At 38.4% G+C, this 22,616-nt stretch overlaps 1 protein-coding gene across 1 annotated transcript in view; it reads right to left on the bottom strand.

Moving 5' to 3' along the window:
- The window catches only part of TSPAN8 (tetraspanin 8), a 31,441-nt gene extending 21,998 nt beyond the window's left edge, over positions 1–9,443 (bottom strand). The window contains exon 1 of the mRNA XM_043968534.1: positions 9,163–9,443. Coding sequence (XP_043824469.1) covers positions 9,163–9,222 — 60 coding nt within the window. The 5' untranslated portion in view covers positions 9,223–9,443. The remainder of the gene's footprint in view (positions 1–9,162) is intronic.
- Between the last annotated feature and the right edge of the window lie 13,173 nt (positions 9,444–22,616).

Consider the following 22,616-nt stretch of genomic DNA (forward strand, 5'->3'; position numbering starts at 1 on the left):
TTCAGGAGGACCTGAGTTCAAATCCAGCCTCAGACACTTGACACTTACTATCTGTGTGACCCTGGGCAAGTCACTTAACCCCCATTGCCTGCAAAAAAACCCAACCAAACAAATAAATAGATGAATGAATAAATAAATAGATAAATAAAAATGTAAAAGTTTGAGGACTGGAGATTAAGAGTTCCTGTGCCTTAGAAGAGAAAAAGCATTGTTCCCACCATAACTATTATAATCCCATTTCATCTTCTGATTCAAAGTTAGACATAGAATTTCTCTCTGAATTAGGGATAGTTGATTCATACTTCATCAAGCCCAGCTTCCTAATATTTCAAAAACTTAACACAGTTCAGCTATACTTGTTGGGTTTAATATGGGGCATTTCAGTAAGCAGGGTCATTGCACCTGAAGGACATGAGATCTTGTCAGTTCTTAGGAACTCCCAAATATCCATAAAGTCCCAGAGAGCAGATTGGAGCAGCTTGAGTAGTTTAAAATACAAATACCTTGCCCAAAGTCACACAGCATGATCATGAGTTAAAATATGCATATACATGCGTGCGCATGCACACATGTGCACACACACACACCTTATTCTGTCAATAAATATTTCACAGAAAGTACATTTCAGCACTTTTGGTATTTAGGCAGCTACATTTGTAGGGAGAGTTGTGTAGTCATATTTTGGAGCATGTAAAGGTTCCCCCCCCCCCAAAAAAATCCCAATTCGAAATTTCAGTTTTAACATCAACATCAACTCAACATAACCCAGTTCCAAGAGATATAAATCATGATATTATATTAAATGAGGAATGGTTACTGCTCTCCATACTGATTTTTAAAGCTACTGATTCTTTTATCAATAATTCTATAAATTAGAAGGCACTAAAAATTTCCATGAGATATTATGTCTTCTCCCTTCAAAGACATCAACATATCACTGATAAGCTATATGTATATATCTTGAAGATAGCCAAATACTATTTGGTCTTATAACAAGCCTCATAGCTAAACAATCACCCTTGAAATAACATGATTGTGAAAATATAAGGTGATAAGGACTTGGAAAAAAACCATACCAGTCTAACCTTTCAATAAATTTTATGATTTTTATAAATTGTTAATTTCCTTTGAAGGATTTTTCTTCTTAAATCCCTATGTTAACTAGGTGTAAGTCCATTATAAAAGACAAAATAAATATGTGGGAAAATGAGTGGCAAGGCTTGAAATACTTTGTTCTTCAAATTCCCCACATCTCCCTTGCTTTCTGTGTTTCAGATTCAGGTACTGTTCCTTTCATTTGAAAAATATACTGTAAGAACCACTCAGGGGGCAGCTAGGTGGCTTAGTGGATAGAGCACTGGCCCTGGAGTCAGGAGGACCTGAGTTCAAGTCCGGCATCAGACACTTAATACTTACTAGCTGTGTGACCCTGGGCAAGTCACTTGGCCCCAATTGCCTCACCAAAAAAAAAAAAGAAAGAAAGAAAGAAACACTCAGGCTGGGCTTCAGAATATCATGAGAAAAGAATCTATACCAACACTCCCAAGGGAAATGAGAGGTATCAACCTTAATTTTATATAGCTATAAGATAATATATCTTTATTAGCATAGAATTAAAGAGTTGGGCATAACTATAAAATGATAATAAAGCAATACAAGTGCCATGCAATAAAAATCCCTGTGTGTGTGTGTGTGTGTGTGTGTGTATGTATACACATGTTATCTAAGCCCCAACCTTTCACCCATTTCAGATAATGCATTAAGTGTTAAAGTTGTAAAGTATTCTAGAAATCAGAAATTCTTTCCTTCAAGGACTGGTTCATTGCTATACAAGATCTGTAATCTGGGCTTGCAACAAACATAGTGACTCATTATTAGAGACAGGAACACTTTGTCCTCAAAGGTAAAGAAGAGGACATTCTCAGAACACAAGAAGCATGATAGAAAACTTTTAGAAGCACTTTTGGAACAAGCAGTCATCACTTTAATGAGCAATAGCAAAAAGTGACCAGAGGACCATTGTTCAAATTGTTCATGAAGCCCATAAAATGGCTAAGATAAAAGATTAAATGGCCTTGCTTTACCAAAGAAACATTGAACAAATTACTTGAGTTACACTGAATTTTGTTCTTAAAATAGAAAGGCTTATGATGGCAATTCAAAAAATCAGGTCCTCCAGGACAGCTAGGTGGCACAGCGGATAAAGCACCGGCCCTGGATTCAGGAGGACCTGAGTTCAAATGTGAACTCAGACACTTGACACTTACTAGCTATGTGACCTTGGGCAAGTCACTTAACCCCCAATGCCCCACACAAAACAAAACAAAAACACATCAGGTCCTCCACTATCCTTAAAGAGCCTAGATATACAAATCAATTGCATAGTATGCATGGAAATGATAGAAAATACTTTAGGATTTAAAGAATCTAGCAGTGGGGGGGGGGGGCCCTCAGACACTTGACACTTACTGTGTGACCCTGGGCAAGTCACTTAACCCTCATTGCCCAGGGTCACACAGCTAGTAAGTGTCAAATGTCTGAGGCCAAATTTGAACTCAGACCCTCCGTCCCCCTAAAGCAATGTTTGGCTTTTTTCCAGTTACACGTAAGTGTACTTTTCAACATTCATTGTCATAAGATTTAGAGTTCCAAATTTTCTCCCTCCCTCCCTTCCCTCCCCCCTCCACAAGACATCAACCAGGTTGTATATGTACAATCCACAAGTGCTCTTTTTATCAGTTCTTCCTATGGGGGTGGATAGTAAAAGCAATGGTTTTTAATAGATGTTGCCAAACCAAAAAAGGAAGAAAGCCTAGCAGAAAGCTTAGCAGAAGAAATCTTTTGGGGATAGGATGAGACACATATCATACTTGGCATCCTGTCTGCTTCTAGCTCAGAGGATGTTATAAGTGATCCTAAAGAAAATGAGCTTGAAGCCCTATAGTTTTTTTTCCAGTTGCAAAAGTTATTCTAGGGGCAGCTCAGTGGCACAATGGATAGAGCACTGGCCCTGGAGTCAGGAATACCTGAGTTCAAATCCGGCCTCAGATACTTGACACTTACTAGCTGTGTGACCTTGGGCAAGTCACTTAACTCCAATTGCCTAAAAAAAAAAAGTTATTCTATCCACCTACAGAATAGGAAATATGAAATAACAGGAAAATGATTTGTCCTTGAACCATTTCTATCTGAATGGCATCAAAACATTTAAAAAACAAGAGGAAAATGATGATGGGGATAATAAATGATTATGATAAAGATAGACACTACACCTGGGATTTCATTGATATAGGGAATTCCTAGATGAAGAAACTCCATCTGCCAATATAGGTCAGTACTTTCTGCACAATTTATAATCTTGGAAATTATGTGGAACAGAAAGGTTAATGTACTTATTTTTCCAAGGTCACACAGTCAGTATTATTTCAGAGACAGAACTTAAAATGGGGTCTTCCTCTCATAATAACAGAAATAATAGTAAAATAATACCTGTATGTGTACATGTTATTTTCCCCAAAAGAATGTGTTTCTTGAAAGCAGACTTTCATATTTGTCATTTCCTCACCTAGCATAGAACCTGACATGTGTATAGGTAGGGCACTTAATTGGTCTGATTCAATACTCGTCCCTCTCCAATTCATCTTCCACATAACTACAAAAGTATTACCCATAAATCACATGCCTTGCTTGCTAATCTCTATTTCCCTACCTATTCTCTTCTGTTAGGACATTTAAAGCCCTTGACTCCAACTTTCCAAGTTTCTTTTATAGATTATTTCCATTCTCATGTCCTTTGGTTCAACCAAAATGACCTTTCTTGCTTTCCCAAGTGACACAGGACACCTTCTATGTCTAGAATGCATTCCATCTACTCTTTTCCATCTTTTCCTCTTAGAATTACTAGCTTTTCGGGGCAGCTTGGTGGCTTAGGGGATGAAGCACTGGCCCTGGATTCAGGAGTGCCCGAGTTCCAAACCAGCCTCAGACACTTACTAGCTGTGTGACCCTGGGCAAGTCACTTAACCCTCATTGCCCTGCCAAAAACAAAAACAAAAAATTACTAGCTTTTCTCAAAGTTCAACTCAAATAACACCCCCATCATGAGATATTTCAGAATCATGCCAAATGCTATCTCATCCTTGAAAAAAAAAGGGGGGGCAGCTAGGTGGCGCAGTGGATAGAGCACCAGCTCTGGATTCAGGAAGACCTGAGTTCAAATCCAGCCTCAGACATTTAACATGTACTAGCTGTGTGACCTTGGGCAAGTCACTTAACCCCAATTGCCCCGCAAAAAAAAAGAAAGAAAGAAAGTACCTTGGATTTGCATGGTATGTATTTCATATATGCTTTTACTTGTATTTTTTATGCATGTAAGTATTATTCCCCCCAATGAGCTATTAGAGGCAGAGACCTTTTCCTTTTCTTTCTATCTTCAACACCTGGTACAGTGGCTGGTTGTAGCTGGTGTTTAATAAGCTTTGGTTAAGTCACTTAAACTCAATGGTCTTCATTTTTCTCATTTCTGAAACATTATCTGTCCAATCTACCTCAAGGGTTCTTGTGAGGAAAGTGGTTTGTAAGCAGTAAAATATGTCAATCTGATTATCGTACCTCATTCTTTTTCTAAATTGCATAGAGACAAAAACAAGATAGAAACAGTACTAATAGCTTGTGTTAATTATTGTACATCTTACAAATCAATTTCTTTAATATTATGGGCAAAGGATACTGAGGACTTGAATTTAGGTGGTTACCACCTGAGTGGAAAGACGAATTCAAGAGTTTTGTGAAGGTCATATCAGAATCCAATGAGCTTCCCACTTCATCAAGCCACCTTTCAAGAGGAGAGATAAACATGGCTTCTTTTTGGTTCATCTGGCTCCAAGGTTTGATGAGCCATCACAAAAACTCACATGTGTGCACAGAACTTTCATTTAAGAGATATGTCACCTTTCTTCCTCTCAGGGAAAGATAAGGACTAATTCTTTATAGTAAATGTCTTAGAAAACAACAAAGGACAGCCTGATTGAATCATCATTTTTCTTACCACTTAGTGGGGACTCACTATTCTTCACTCAAGCCCTAACCTCCAAATAATATCTTCCAAACAATTGCCAATATAATCTTCCTAAAACCCTATGACACTTCTTTTCAAAAATCTCTAGTGGGAGCTACTGCCCCTGGATTAAAACAATATTGCTGGGGCAGCTAGATGGCGCAGTGGATAAAGCACCAGCCCTGGATTCAGGAGTACCTGAGTTCAAATCCAGCCTCAGACACTTTACACTTACTAGCTGTGTGACCCTGGGCAAGTCACTTAACCCTCATTGCCCCACAAAAACAAAACAAAACAAACAAAAAAAAACCAATATTGCTGGGGGACAGCTAGGTGGCACAATGGATGAGGCACTAGCCTTGGATTCAGGAGGACCTGAGTTCGAACCCAGCCTCAGACACTTACTAGCTGTGTGACCCTGAGCAAGTCACTTAAACCCCATTGCCCTGGAAAACAAACAAACAAACAAAAAAAGCAATATTGCTTATCTTGTATTTAAAGCCCCTAGGATAAACAACAAATTCCTGACCTTACCTTTAATGCCTCTAGGATTAAAAAAAAAAAATCCTGGCCTTCTATTTAATGTCCTCCACAATCCAGCACAAGCCTGAAACCTATTATTCCCCTCCATGCATTCTGTGTTCTAGCCAATTTGGCCTACTTGCAGTTCCCTAAGCTTGACCTTTTACCTCTTACCTCAGCATTCATTGGCAAGTGCTGTGCTAAAATCTGGGGGTGCTGATAGAAACAGTGAGAGAGTCCCATGTTCCAAAGGAACTCACATTCTAATTGGGGAAGACAGCCTATAAATGAAGGTTCAGTGACATGGTAAATACAAAGGGCTGAAAGCCTTAGCAGTTCAGTGATTAGGACCAGAGGATCCTTAGGTTACCTCAGTAGGTCAGATGGCAGTGCCTGCCAGGGAGTCTGGGGACTCTGGAATATAAATGTAGGAGAGGCAGTGAGGTCTAGAGAACCTTCAGAGGCAGCAGCAAGGCAGATAGATGGTTAATGAAAAGGGTTAGTGACTCATCTCTTCCAAGTGGCATAAACAGTTATTAAGTAGCCCATATGGGGTCTAAGCAGTAGGACTGGGAAAGTGAGGTTAGGGAGGGGGTGAAAGCAAAGGCAGAGTCTTAAGTGGTGGCCCAGGTCTTGTCACAACCCATGCATGACTGGAATGCCTCAAGCCTCAGCTTCTTAAGAATTCTCAATTGGGGGGGGGGGGGGGAGCAGCTAAGTGGCACAGTGGATAAAGTACTGGCTCTGGATTCAGGAGTACCTCAGTTCAAATTCGGCCTCAGACACTTGACACATACTAACTGTGTGACCTTGGGCAAGTCACTTAACCCCCATTGCCCCGCAAAAAAAAAAAAAAAAAAAGAATTCCCAATTCCCATCAAAGTTCAGCTGAAGAATCCCTTCCTACAGGAAGCCTTTCTTGATCCCCATAACTATTAGTTACTATTCTCAAATTATAACATAATTACAAATTGTTATATTCTATCCTTGCAGTGTTGGGGTATTTTTTGGGTGGGCGTGAATCTTTGTATACCTTGCACATAGTAGCCACAAGTTTGCTAAATTGAATTGAATTCAGACATTGTTTCTAGAACCAATTCTGCCACTAAGTATCTCTTGACATTGGGGAAGTTCCCAGGTCTGTCTAAACTTTATTTCCTTCCTCAATTGAACTTATTTCACTTATTAAATATCTATTATGTACAAAGAGTGCTAAGAGCTGAAGATGCTTCAAACCTTCAATTCAGAGATTTTTTTTTTAGGGGCAGCTAGATGGTGCAATGAGCTTGAAATCAGAAAAATTATCTTCCTCAGTTCAAATCTGGCCTCAGACATTTACTAGCTGTGTGACCCTGGACAAGTCACTTAATCTTATTTGCCTCAGTTTCCTCATCTATAAAATGAGCTGGAGAAGGAAATGGCAAACTACTTCAGTAATTTTGCCAAGAAAACCCCAAATGGGGTCACAAAGAGTCAGACACAAAACTAAAACAACTCAACAACAAAAGTCCCTACCACAATGGAGCTTGTGTGGCAGGTACACAGATAAATGAGGTGGTAATGAGACCAAAAAAAAAAAAAAGAAAGGCAGAAAGGAGCCCTAGAAAATTTTGAGGTGCATTTTTAAAATAAAACATCACTATGACCCTTCCTAGTGCTAATAATACTTTTTCATAAAATGATTGCCTAATTTCCCATTTTAACCAATTGATTCTCTACAGCATAGCTTTCTTTAATCAATGACTCCTGCTGAATTCATCCAAGCTATTCAAATAATTCTTGGACTTCCAGGACCATAAAATTCAGTCAGATTTCTCCTTAACCTGAGCTACTTAGCCTCCAAAAAGCTTGTTTTGTTTTGTTCTGTTTTGCAGGGCAATGGGGGTTAAGTGACTTGCCCAGGGTCACACAGCTAGTAAGTGTTAAGTGTCTGAGGCCAGATTTGAACTTAGGTACTCCCGAATCCAGGGACAGTACTTTAATCACTGTGCCATCTAGCTGCCCCCCTCCAAAAAGTTTGAAACTCATTTAGAGAAAGAAAAACAACTCAGCAAAATTTTAATCTATACTCAAGATCAGTTACCAATGCTTAAAAAATCCAAGGAGCTGCTGGTGGCACAGTGGATAGAACACCAGCCCTGCAACCAGGACTTCAAATCTGACATTTACTAGCTGGATGACCCTGGAGCAAGTCACTTAACCCTCATTGCCTAAAAAAAAAAGTCAGTCCATCAATAATTAGCAAGCTAATCTGAAAAATCTTGTATATATAATGTGGATTAAATAATAGCAAAAAATTTACCAATCCATAGATACCTCACACCAAGCTTATTTCCTCCAAGTATCACAGAGCTATCTTAGAATGAACTACAACAGCAAGTCAAAGGAGACTGAGTTTAAATTCTGTCTTTGACATTTACTAGTTAGCTGTATGAAAATAAAACACAACTATTCTAATCCTCGATCTTTTCATCTGCAAAATAAACCCAATAATATCTTCACCACTGACCAACAGTTTTATTGTACATGAAGTGCTAAATACAGTAACTATTACTAAAATTAATCAGCATTGGATAAAGCACTGGCCCTGGATTCAGGAGGACCTGAGTTCAAATCTGGCCTCAGACACTTGACACTTACTAGCTGTGTGACCCTGGGCAAGTCACTTAACACTCATTGCCCCACCAAAAAAAAAAAATTAATCAGCATTCATTATTCCTCACCCTCTATGCCATTATTTGGCATAAGCAAATTTAGAATTATTTTGAAAATATGCTTTCATGCATTTTCTAAGGTTTTTGACCATGTACTTCAAAATAGTCTCTAAAAGTGCTCACAACTGAACTAATTTCCCCTCCCAACTCACATCTGTATCCACTAAAGAGGTCCATCCTACAAATGCTTACATACAAAGGCTTTCCAGTGCTATCTGGATCTTTTTCCCCCACTTGACTTTGGTTTATACTAAGGGACTTTTAGTTTAGAAAGTATAATATCTTGATTAAAAAGCAAAGCTTGTTTCAATTTTAAGGGTAGTATTTGAAAAGATTTATTGTTCAATGACAAGGTGATATCTTCATTACTTTTAGGATTAAGTTAATTATGTTCTTTCTCCCTCCCACCCTCCCCAAATCCTTTTCCAATACATACTTTTTATTTATGACTGTCACCATTCTTTTCGTGTGTGTGTGTGTGTGTGTGTGTGTGTGTGTATGTGTGTGCTTATACCCCACCTGCATGATTTCTTTGTATTCTAGGTGAGAAGGTTTGGGAGGAGAAAGGAATAGAGCAGAAATAGGATCAGAGATTTTTCTATGCAATTTTGTTCACTATTTGGAATGATCCCTTCAGGATCATTTTGGGTCCTGTCCCTCATTGATTATGTCTGTAATATCAAAAACATTCATGAAATGTTTGTCTTGGACGTTCTGAAAAAACACATTTCACAAATAAACAGAAACTAGCCAAATTAATTGCTTTCTAAAACAAATAAAAATACGTTTCTATAGTTTTGCTTTTCCCTGTTTCTCTAGCACCCCCTTCCTATCATGAAATTGATTGGTAAAAAAAAGATACAGACTTACCCAGAATATAAAGTTGAAGATAAACATAGAATATTTTACAAATCCACTGACAGCTCCCATTTCTAAAGGGAAGCAAGAAACCAAATGGCTCAAAAAACAATTCTCTTTTAACAGGAATATCCAGCAGTGTCTTCACTGTTGCCAGATAGATTTTCTGTGTGCTCTGTCACAAAGGAGAAAAAGAGAAAGAAAATATATTTTTCAATTAATGAGATGGATAAAAATTAACCAGCAAATCTAAATGTCACAAGGCACTATCTGGAGCTGCACCGGTTTATTTTCATGAGCTAGGCCAGGATATTTCTGGTCTGGCCTCAAAGATTACCTCCCCTAAAGCAAATAGATATGAAATTACTCAGGGGGATGGGAGAAGGAAGTAGAACCATGAGTTTCTGCTGCTGATTTCAAAAAGCAACAACAGCCTCTTGACTATATCTTATAGTACCTGTATGATTTCACAGTGAAAAAATTTTTTTTAATTTAAAGATATTTACTGGGGGTGGGGAGGGGGCCTTCCCTTTAACTCAGGGAAAGAGGGTATTTTTGATTTGTGATGAGACAGTTTTTATTATCATAGGAAGATAATTGTGTCTGTTTCATTATTTCCAATGCCATTTCTTTAGCCAGTTTGAACATCACATTTTCTTAGGGGGCCACAAATAATTGGAGAGAAATGCCAAATTATCATCTGTGAAACTGCACTGAAAAAAGAATAATTCACATTTATATAGTACTTTAAGGTTGTCTAATTAAATCCACCATGCATTTATTAAGTGCCTACTGGAATTCAAAGACAGAAAACCACGAACAAAAAAAAAGGTTTTGCCCTTTTAAGACACATATTCTGGGGCAGCTAGGTGGTGCAATGGATAGAGCACCGGCCCTGGATTCAGGAGTACCTGAGTTCAAATCTGGCCTCAGACACTTGACACTTACTAGCTGTGTGACCCTGGGCAAGTCACTTAACCCCCATTGCCCCACAAAAAAAAAACTGGATTAGCTCATTTTCCTCAGAACAGCCTTATAAAGCAAGCTCAATGATTATTATTCTCTTCATTTATAGTTGAGGAAACTGAGGCTCAGAAATTCTGTTTGCTCATGATCAATCATCCAGCTACCATTTACTTTAACTGAAGCATAAATACTTTATGGATATCATTCCTTCAGGGGCAGCTAGATGGCACAGTGGATTGAGCACTGGACCTGGAGTCAGGGAGGACCTGAGTTCAAATCTGAACTCAGACACTCATTGCCCAATCAAAAAAAAAAAAAAAACCACAACCCCACAGATATCATCCTTTCATATTCAGTTTCCAACCCACATCAGTGGGAAGGGAGGGATGAACAGAAGTTGGAACAGTTTTTAAAAATTGATGTCAAAACTTGTTCTTACATATATTTTGGAAAACAATAAAAGGAAAAGAAAAGAATACTTTAACTGAAGCAAAATTCAAACCCACATCTCTGTCTCTACATTTCAAATTCAAAGCTCTTTCCCCTTACCAAACAGTAGAATGGATAAGACAAATTATGGTACTTTTGCCCAATATTTATTATTTCTTTTTAGGGTTTGTTTGTTTTTGGTTTTGGCAGGGCAATGAGGGTTAAGTGACTTGCCCAGAGTCACACAGATAGTAAGTGCCAAGTGTCTGGGGCTGAATTTGAATTCAGGTCCTCCTGAATCCAGAGCCAGTGTTTTATCCACTGTGCCATCTATCTAGCTGCCCCCAGAGCTATTTTTTGTTTGTTTGTTTGTTTTTTAGTGAGGCAATTGGGGTTAAGTGACTTGCCCAGGGTCACACAGCTAGTAAGTATTAAGTGTCTGAGGCCGGATTTGAACTCAGGTCCTCCTGAATCCAGGGCCGGTGCTCTATCCACTGCGCCATCTAGCTGCCCCTCCAGAGCTATTTTTAATGGAGGCCAGTGGAAGAGGAAGTAGAGAGGACTTTTAGACTATTCAGTTTGTTGCTTACTTGCTGGATAAGGTGCAATAAACCTTCCCTATGTTAACCAAGTCACTTGCAGTTCCTGGAATTCTCCTGTAATGGTCTGCAGTCACTCTGATAAATTGGTTTGCTTTTGAGGTGAGTTTTGACCTACTTCCTCACTACCCAGTACCTGGCAATTCCTTTTCTTCCACCTCTTCACATAGTTCCTGGATTACATAGTCATCCTAGCTTGACGTGAAGTGGGGACAAACTTCAGGAATCAATGACCACATATTGAATTTTTCTTTCTAATAGTAGTAATAGAAGGACGAGGTGGTACCTGTTGCAGGCAAAGTATAGTTCCCTGGCCCATTCAGAGGTGGTGCACACAATTTTGTAGACTGGAATTAGTGACTGTCTTAGAAAAAATATGGTAGTTATAATATTGGTCTTAGATTCAAGAAGGCCTGACTGATACCTGCTAGCTAGCTCCTCTTTCCACTTCAGTCTTCTTAAATGGGAAATGGAGATAATAGCTGCAGTTATCACTAAGTTGCTCTGAGGCACAGATGAAATCATTTGTGTTTCAAAGTGTTTTGTGAGCCTTAAAATTAGATAAATTATTATTATAAATCTAATAATTATTTTAAACTATTATTATTGTGATCTGCCAATTCATAGGTTGGAGTCTGCATAATGGGAGAGTAAAGATGATCAGAGTTTCTGATCAATTTGAGACCCCCCCAACCATATGGATGAGATTAAAAAGGTATGCATGCAGTGTTGTCATAGTATAAACAACTTTGAAAGACTTAAGAATATTGACCAAAGTCATAACCAAAAAATATTTCAGGACTGATAATGAATACTTATCATGTCCCAACAGAAATAAAAGATTGAATGTGCAGAAAAAGATACATTTTAAAATTTCAAATTTGGGGAATATTTGCAAGGATTGTTTCTCCACCCCCTGGTGAAATAGGAAGGGGGGGAGAGAATGTTGTCTCTTTTGTGGTCTATAAAAGTCATATGAAATGGCCCAATTTTATTATTCTTTTCATATCCTTTCTCTCCCCATGGATTTCCAGATTGGAGTGAGGAATGAAGTATTTCTCCTTCTCACTCACATATTCCCCGACTGCAATAGAAAAAAAAAAATGGCGGGGGCAGCTAGGTGTCACAGTGGATAAAGCACCAGCCACAGTGGATAAAGCACTCAGGAGTACCTGAGTTCAAATCCGACCTCAGACCCTTGACACTTACTAGCTGTGTGATCCTGGGCAAGTCACTTAACCCCCATTGCCCCACAAAAAAGAAAAAAAAAAGAAAAAATGGCAGCCAATGGGACAAGCACATGATGAGTGGTTTTCCCAAGGGGGCCTGAGAGGGGACCTAGAACTCCCAATTATGTCCTTCCTGTTGCCTTTACTGAGTAAAAATCAGAGAAAATCTATCTAGAAAAAGGACATTTCCAGCCAAGAGGCTCACCTCAAAAATAATCATGATTATGAGAGTTAATGTTTGTGAGAGCTAGACACCAACCTCTAAGAGACAGATTTCGATAACAGAATGCTTCTCAGACAAGAAGGGAGCCATACTTTGAAGGGCTTAGAGAACTGTACTGACCCTCTAAGACATTGCTGAATTGCTTAATTGATGAAGGCCAAAGGTATGTAGGGAGCAATTGTTCAGCAGCATCCCCCACCCCCAAGTATCTTTACATTATGATTATTATATTATCATATTACATTACCTAATGATTACAGTATATTATATTATAATTATTATAATGGACTCTGAGTGTTTTATGCATCCTGTATTTGTTCATAGAGTCTGAATCATATATGAATCATAGGATTCTATGTCGTGTTTTTCTCTGGTTGGAGAAATAAAATCATATCCCATACCTGATAAGTTTATTGCACATTGAGTACTTTTTCTTTTTTGCAGGGCAATGGGGGTTAAGTGACTTGCCCAGGGTCACACAGCTAATAAGTGTCAAGTGTCTGAGGCTGGATTTGAACTCAGGTGCTCCTGAATCCAGGGCCGGTGCTTTATCCACTGCGCCACCTAGCTGCCCCCACATTGAGTACTTTTGTAGGAAAGATGTCGGAACTCCAACCCCCAAGAAATCCTAGAACTTTCTCTGGAGGAGAGGGCACTCAGTCTCCAACTTCAGAAAAAGGTGTGGCCAGAGTAGATAAGCAATACCCAAGTGTGCAAGATGATATGCAGAATATGGATGCTGCATATCATACACATTCTCCATTATTTAAAGATCCCCTCCCAGTTACCCTGCCCTTCCCTCCCCTTTGTTTTATAAACATAAAAAAGATCAGGTCTTCTCTAACTCTAGAGGGACAGTCTCCCTAGTGATCTGCCCCAGGCCATATATTCCTCTCTCCTAATAACTTTATTTTACAAGATTGTTGATGAGCCTCCAATTTCTTTGGGTGTTGTGGGTGAGCTAATCCCCACCCCAATCCAGATGACAAGTCCCCAACAATAAGGAAATTGAAATATTAACAATTACAGAAAAAATTTTAAATCCTTTACTGAACACAATGAAATAAAGTTTTGTTTAAAGAACCTCTGAATAAAGGATTAAAACTAAAATAGGCTAAATCATTTAATGTTAAATAACCAGCATATCAAAGAATAAATTATAGAGAATCCTTCTAAAGTAAATCCAATATTAATTTATTTTTTTAAAAAAAGCACTAATATCCACTATCACCATTATTTGCTTGTAGTTCTAGAAATGCTAACAATAAGAAAAAAATTGGAGGGAACAGGCACGGGGAAAGAAACAAGATCACACTTTTGCAGATGGATAGAATGGTCTACCTCTAGAACTTAACTAAAAATTGATTGAAGCAATTAATAATTTCTGGAAAGTGTGATATAAAATAAACATAAGTCAAAATTTATGTATATTATCAATAAAATCTGGTAGATATAACTAAAGAATACATGAAAAGTTTTGGGAGTTCAACCTATACACTAGAACTATGTGAGCCTAACTAAAAAACACTATTTACAGTATTATAGTATTATATATGAAACTAAATAACTGGAAATATCAGTTTTTCATGTGTGGCCCATTCTATATGCATATACCCACATACATGTGTTTATAGATGTGTGTACATTATGTTATCTAAATTATCCAGTACTATGCCAATCAAACTACCAAAGGGTTACATTATAATGCCAGAAGTAAATAACAAAATTTATCTCTAGAAACAAAAGGTTTAGAGAATCTTTGGAAATTTATATAATGAAAAAAATGAGGAGGGAAGCTAACATTACTGGATCTCAAAGTACACTAAAAATCAGTAATTATAAAAATTGATTTGAAAAAAAAAATTTTTTAAAAAGGGGCAGCTAGGTGGCACAGTGGATAGGGCACCAGCCCTGGATTCAGGAGTACCTGAGTTCAAATCAGACCTCAGACACTTAACACTTACTAGCTGTGTGACCCTGGGCAAGTCACTTAACCCCAATTGCCTCACCAAAAAAAAAAAGTTTAAAATTTAAAAAAAAATTGATTTGCCCCAATTTCCTCACAAAAAAAAAAATTTGATTTGCATTGGTTTAAAAATAGAAAGATTAGGTACAAGAGATGGAAAAGCAATTGAAAATTTTAACATAGTGTTTGATATGAAACTGTCACGGGGTGCAGAGCACCCCAGAAGTTCTCTGGGGCACACCAAGGAATCTTCTCCTTGAGAAACTAAACCAGAGGACAGATAACGCCTAGAGAGATAAACTGAACCAAATTGGACAGAGCTAGCTTCGGATTCCTACCCTTCATTCTGGTCTACCTTACCCTGGGGAGGTAAATTTGGGTGTGGCTGCGGCCTTTGTGTTCGGAAGAGGGATCCGTAGCCACCCCTCACCCAATTCCTCTAGTCACTACCAGTGGGGGATGGTCCTCCACTCCTCACCCAATTCCCCCAGCTACCACCAGTGGGGGATGGTCCTCTTTCACTAAAGGAACTTTTCACTGGCAGATGGGCCACCCCCATCAGTCCCCTATAAAAGTACCTTCCAGTCTCCTGTTCGAGATTTGGTACCTCTGAGCCATGTGCTTTATGCCAAATCTCCCCATGAAAAGTCCAAGGATTTCTTTCATGGTTTCCCTCCCCCCACCCTTCCCTTCCCTTGCTCCTAAATAAACTATCACCTTATTCTAACTACATTTTGTGTGCAAGAGGGTGTAATTCTTTAAAGAAGAATTCCCAAGAACCCCAACTCCTTCCCACCAACCCGTACCCCATTTTCCCCCATATCAAAACCATAAGACGGAGTAAGGAGTCACTCAAAAATGGCTGGAAAAAGTAGAAAAGTTTGCTATATTATATCATCATCTTATATATGACAATAAGCCCTAAAAGGATACAGGAACTATGGTTAAAGTCTTCATTATAAGTAAAGGAGCGGCAAACTGTGGCTAGCAGGAGAGTTCATACTCCAAAAAAAAGAGCATCATAGAAAATAAAATGAATAATTTGCATTACATAAAATTAGGAGGCTTTTGCACAAATAAAAGAAATGTAGGTGAAATTAGAAGGGGCATAATTGAGGAAAATCTTTACCAGTAACTTTCTCTGATAAGTCTAATATTCAAGATATATAGAAAATTGACTGAACTATATGAGAACAAGAGCCATTTCCCTATAGACACATGGTTAAAAGATTTAAACAGATGGTAGTTCTCAAGGGGGAGATACTAGCTATTTAGTTATACTTAGAGGAGAGGGAAACAAATTATCAACTCTATATGGAGGGATCTGACAACCTGGAGTCCAGGTGAAGCCCCCGCTCTATTTCCCACCCTCAGACTCATCCTCACCCTTTCACTCTCAACACCCTCCCCAAATCCAATGAGTGGTCAACTAGTAATTTTACCAACACATTTCCCACATCTATATCTCTCTACTCTACAACTACCTCCCAAATCCAAGCCTTCATACCCTCTTACCTGTGTTTTTGTAATAGGTGTGTAATCAACTTCTTTAGCTCAAGTCTCTGTTCTTCACACTGCGGCCAAAACTGATTTTTTAAAGCATAGGTCTGATCACGTCACTACCTAAGGGAAGAAACTTCCTTCATTCCAGATTGCTTCTAAGAAAAAATGCAAAGTACTCTGCCCTTGACAGCCCTTCACAAAACCTGGCTTCAACCTGCTTTCTGAACAGATTATATATTATCTCTCCTCATCGCCTCCAGATTCTAGACAGAACAGCCTACTTGTAATTTTTTTAGTGTTCCACCTTCCAGGCTCTATTCCTTAGTCTTTTTAAAAGTTGTCTCACATTCCTGAAATTCTCTCCCTTTTCACCTTTTCCCTAGGGAACCTCAGTTCCCTTCAGGGCATAGTTGAAGTACCAGTTCCTGCCAAGGGCATTTCCTGATTTCTTGGGTGAGTACTATGCCTGCCCTAAAATTTTTTAAATGAATTTAAATTTACCATCTTGGGGTATGTTGTTTTCCCCAGTGCATTCAATGTAAACTCTACTTGGTTGTGGTTATTTTTGTCTTTCTATGCCCAACCACTCAATCAATAAACATCTATGAAATGTTCTGTTTCCTTTTGTATATTCAGCTCCTAAACACAGTGCCTAAACTGAAGTAAGCACTTCCAATTCCATTCAATTGAGATTGAATAACAATTGACAAGTTCTTCCCTTCTGCAGATGATCTGAAAGACAATTTCCCTACCCCCTCAAAAGTTTCTCCCAGGTATTTTCTACCCCACCTACTCCTTCTGGAGGTAAATTTCACTGGTTTGTATATGGTGGTAGAAAATTATTTTCATATTTTTCTTGGATTATTTGCACGTTTACAACATGAATGTTTTAGCTCTTGGATTATTGATTTCTTGCATGGACTGATAATAGAAGAGTTGTACTGGTTGGAGTTCAAGCTATGATTTGCATAACTGATTACTTAGAACAGCCCTACTGAACCCTGGGAAAGTTGTCAGAGACTCCAGTGCTAGTCTCCAGTGTTTTTAGGAGCTCGGTTGTTACAAATACTTTTTGCTATGATGAGAAAATAACACTTCAAAACCTCCTACCCTTTTACACACCCTAATGTTCAGATCTCTTTCCCAGAAAATCATATATGTGTGTACATATATATGTGTGTGTGTGTGTGTGTGTGATGACTTTATCTGTGTTGATTTTGTGCAAAAACTTATTAATTTAGCATAAGCAAAATTGCCCATTCTTATGATCATCTCTGTCTCTTTTTTGGTAATGCCCTTTTCTCCTAATCCTAATTGGGTATGGTATCATTTCAAGAAAGTTATTGTAATCCCTTCAGTTTCATCAAAGTGTTCCCATTGCCTGTCTGGGCAGAGAATCAGAGGTAGCAGCAACATAGTTCCTAGATGTTTCTTTTTCACTTTCTCTAATATCATTTTAGAGATTTTAGTCCTACCACTAGATCAACTAATTCAATCTTCTCAGACTTGTATTATGTGTTAGGGACTACACCAGAAAGATAATGGATATGCCCCAACAATCAAATTCTACCAAATGGCAAATAACAAACGTTACAGGATACTTATTTGTCCTATGTGCCTTACCCCACCCTCTTCTTCCCCCTGCATATACACACAAGCACATGCACTACACCATCATCTTCTTGGTTTTTTCTTTCTTCCTTTTCTTTTTCCTTTCTTTTCTCTTTTCCTTTCTCTTCTCTTTCTTTCATAACCCTGAATTCAAACCTGGATCTTTTTTTTTCTTTATTTTATTTTTTCTCAATTACATGTAAAAACAGTTTTAACATCTACTTTTTAAAATTTTGAGTTCCAGGGGGCAGCTAGGTGGCGAAGTGGATAAAGCACCGGCCCTGGATTCAGGAGTACCTGAGTTCAAATTCGGCCTCAGACACTTGACACTTACTAGCTGTGTGACCCTGGGCATGTCACTTAACCCCCATTGCCCCACAAAAAAAAAATTTGAGTTCCAAATTCTTCCCCTCTCTACTTCCCCTCCCCCCCCCAAATTTTTAGTTCATAATTCATTCTCTCCCTCCCTCACTTCCCCCCTCCTTGAAAAGGCAAGCAATTTACTATGGATTATATACCTGCAGCCATGTAAAACATTTCATATTAGACATGCTGCAAAATAAAACAGACCAAAAAAAGAAGAAAGAAAGAAAGAAAGAAAGAAAGAAAGAAAGAAAGAAAGAAAGAAAGAAAGAAAGAAAGAAAGAAAGAAAGAAAGAAAGAAAGAAAGAAAGAAAGAAAGAGTTCATCAGTTGTTTCTCTGGAAAAACTGGATCTTTTCTGTGAGACTTTCATTGATAAAGACCATGATGACTCCAAACCACATGCTAGTATGAGGGGTAGAATTGGCCCAAGAATTTAAGTGAGGAGAGCCATTTTTCTTCCTTTCTGCTCCAAAAAAGAATACATGTGGTTCTATGGTTCCAGATCCTCTTTGGAGATAAGTCCAGAGACAAAGGAGAACAGAGTAAACTAGATAAACATGTAGGGGAAAAAAAAATCAGCTCCCCTCTACATGCTGGATTTCAAACATACCTCTCTAGAGCTTGAGGGAAATTTTCCCTTAGAAGAAATTGTGTGTGTGTCTGTGTGTCTGTGTGTCTGTGTGTCTGTCTGTCTCTTTGGCTCTCTGTCTCTCTCTCTTCTCTCTCTCTCTCTCATTCCCTCTCTCTATTTTTCTCTGTGTGTGTCTGTCTTTTTCTCTATCCCAATCTCTGTTTCTGTGTCTCTATTTTTTACTCCCTCTCTGTCTCTGTCTCTGTTTCTGTCTTTCTCCATATATATAATATATGTATATATATATATATATATATATACACACATATGTGTGCATACATAATGTGTCTCTCTTTGCCTCTGTCTCTTTTTTAAACATTTTATTTTATTTTTAATTTATAGGATAAAACAGGCATTTCCATAACATAGTAAAACAAAAAAAGATGATTGCACATAAAAGGGCAAATATGTTACATACAACTTGCTATTCTTTTTAAACATATACTAAAGTTTTCATGTAAATTTTTTTTCCTATTTTTTCTTCCCTCCTTCCTCATCCTAGAGATGGCCACCATTAGACACAAATACTTCTCTTTGTTTCTGTGTCTATCTGTCTGACTCTCTCTCTCTTTCTCTCTCCATCCCTCCTTTCTGTCCCCTTTCTAATGTACCAAGTGACAGTAGTAACAAACAAAGTGTGAAATGGCTTTTTATTCTAAGATAAATTAAAGGAGTTCTACTTCATTTCAGAGGACAATGAAGTTCAATCATTGGAGATTTTTTTCCAGCAGAGGCTATATGTATATATATGTCTCTGTGTGTGTGTGTGTGTGTGTGTGTGTGTGTGTGTGTATTGGAGATATGATAAATAGGATTCTTAGTCAAATAGAGTTTGAACTAGATGGCCTCTAAAGTTTTTTCTCAACTCTGAAATTCTGTGATTTGTTGATTCTACATGACCATAAATAATGGAAAGATTCAGTCAACTTTCACTCTGTTTTGTTTTTTTTTTGCTTTTTTGTTTTTGTTATTTTCTGGTGAGGCAATTGGGGTTAAGTGACTTGCCCAGGGTCACACAGCTAGTAAGTGTTAAGTGTCTGAGGCCAGATTTCAACTCAGGTCCTCCTGACTCCAGGGTTGGTACTCTATCCACTGTTCCACCTAGCTGCCCCCACACTGTTTTAACAGGTTGTATAGGAAGGGCATCATTTTCCCCCATAAAAATCAAGGAGTGAGGATGAAGAGGTGCAGGGGAAAGAGCACTGGACCTGAAGTCAGGAAGAGCTGTGCTCAAATCCCTTACTTATGCTAAACTGAGTTAGCTGCACTTTTCCTTGAGGCGATAGGGTGACAGTAATATTTTTGAGCAGAGGAATAACATGATGAGACATATAATTTAGGAAGATTCATTTGGCAGCCATCTAAAGGAGGCATTGAATCCAGCCAACAAAAGGAAACATAGGCACTAAGCACAGCAGGTTAATAAATACTTGTTGATTGATTGATACTGACATTGCCAATCAAAATTCCATTTGAATACATCAATTCATTTCAAAAAATAACCCATCTTATAATGGCAACACCAAAGGAGGTAAAGTGACTTTAACTGGAACAATAATAGAAGAATGTCTCTGGTAATTTCTTTTTTTTTTAATTATAAAAGTATTTTATTATTTTCCAGTTACATGTAAAGATAATTTTCAACATTTGTTTTTCACTTAAAAGTGAAGGAGGGGCAGCTAGGTGGTGCAGTGGATAAAGCACCAGCCCTGAATTCAGGAGTACCTGAGTTCAGATCTAGCCTCAGACACTTGACACTAGCTGTGTGACTCTGGGCAAGTTACTTAACCCCTCATTGCCTTGCAAAAAAAAAAAGTGAAGGAAAGGAGGCAACTAGGTGGTGCAGTGGATAAAGCACTGGCCCTGGATTCAGGAAGACCTGAGTTCAAGTCTGGCCTGGGACACTTGACACTTACTATCTGTATGACCCTGAGCAAGTCACTTAACCCTCATTGCCCTGCCAAAAAGGAAAAAAAAGTTAAGGAAGAAAACCCCAAAAAAGTGAAAATAGTATGCCTCTGGATGTGGATAACATTTTCCATCATGAGTTCTTTGGAATTGTCTTGGATCATTGTATTGCTAAGAAGAGCTAAGTCTATCAGAGTTGAACATCACACAATGTTGCTGTTACTATATATACTTTTCTGGTTCTGCTTGCTTCACTCATCATTAATCCATGTAAGTCTTTCTAGGTTTTTCTGAAATCTGCCTGCTCATCATTTCTTTCTTTTTATTTTTTTTTGGCGGGGCAATGAGGGTTAAGTGACTTGCCCAGGGTCACACTGCTAGTAAGTGTCAAGTGTCTGAGGCCAGATTTGAACTCAGGTCCTCCTGAATCCACTGTGCCACCTAGCTGCCCCCTGCTTATCATTTCTTATTGCACAATAGTATTTCATTGCATTCATATATCACAACTTGGGCATCCCCTCAATTTACAATTCTTTGTCACCATAAAAAGCATAGTGGCAATTAAATCCCTACAATATACCCCACACTCCAGTCCCTAGCACAGCTTTGAACAAAGTAGGAAGTTAATAAATGCTTGATAAATTGAATATTTAGTGCAAGTCCTGAATAGAGTTAGTGCTTATGAAAATGAATAAAAATTTCCCTCTTCTTTGAAACTTCCTTACAACCTGGTTCCAAAATGGTCAAGGTTTCTGTCATTCAGGTTACAGTGAGAATTATAGATTGAGATTGCCCGTTAGGGTTTTGTTTCATAATTCTAGGAACTGTGCCAAGCATATATATTTGTGGGTTTCCTACTTTCTTTGTGTTTATTAAAAACATTTCACATTTACAAGAGTACTTTTAGGCTGACAATTCACAACAATTCCTGAAATTGATAGGATGTGTTGTTATTCCCATTTTACAGATAAGGAAACTGAAGCTCAAAGATCTTAAGATCATAATAGCTAAGAAAATAAAAGAGGCAGGACTTTGAACTTCCTGAGGCTGCATTCCAGACTTCTCCACTATTCCACAGAAACTTCTTCATCCTGGGAGCTCACTCCATCCTTGAAATTCACACATTGTTACCACTCTCCACTCCAACCTCCATTTAAGGAGCAAAGTCCTCATTTCTTATCAATTCTCTAATCCAGACTTCTCCATCATACCCTACTGAGTACCTCCTCCTCTCCACCCTTCAACTTCTTTAGAAGCAGCTAGGTGGATAGAGAGGTAGACCTAGCTTGATTGAGGAATACCTGTGTTCAAATGCAACCTCAGACATTTGCTATCTGTAGGGCAAATTACTTAACTTCTGTTTGCCTCAGTTTCTTTTAGATCACAAGTTTCATCTACCTCACAAGTTTATTGTGGGGATCAAATGAGATAATTTATTGGCTCATGTTGTTGTTCTTCAATCGTGTTCATCTCTTCATGACCCCATTTGGGGTTTTCTTGGCAAAGATATTTGAGTGGTTTGCCATTTCCTTCTCCAGTTCATTTTACAGATGAGGAAAATGAGCAAAGAGAGTTAAGTGACTTGCCCAGTAAGCATCTGAAGCTGGATTTGAACTCAGGAAGATGAATATCCCTGACTCCTGCCCTGCCACTCTATTCACTGGACTACCTAGCCACCCACAGTAGTGGTATATAGTATATAAATTGTTTTCTAAGTTCCTTATCGTGTCCCTTACTGGGACGAGCTATTATGGGAAATCTTGGCTTCCAGTTTATATTAAAACCCCTTCTCACACTCCCTGAATCATCTACCCCCCCCCCCGCCCCCCCAAACCTGATAACATCCCTTTAGAAATCTGGAAACAAGTTGACATTGGTGTCTGGGACATATGGGATCCCAGGAGTGTATCTGGTCATGACCCAACTCAAACCTTCCTCCCCTTATCCAAATAGAAAACAATGTCCCCTTACAGAGGCTACTAGGGAAGGGCTGCAGCCTCTCATTGAGAAATTCCTAGTTTATGGGCTCTTGATTC

The sequence above is a fragment of the Dromiciops gliroides genome, chromosome 5, assembly GCF_019393635.1.
Source record: "Dromiciops gliroides isolate mDroGli1 chromosome 5, mDroGli1.pri, whole genome shotgun sequence".
Lineage (NCBI taxonomy): Eukaryota > Metazoa > Chordata > Mammalia > Microbiotheria > Microbiotheriidae > Dromiciops > Dromiciops gliroides.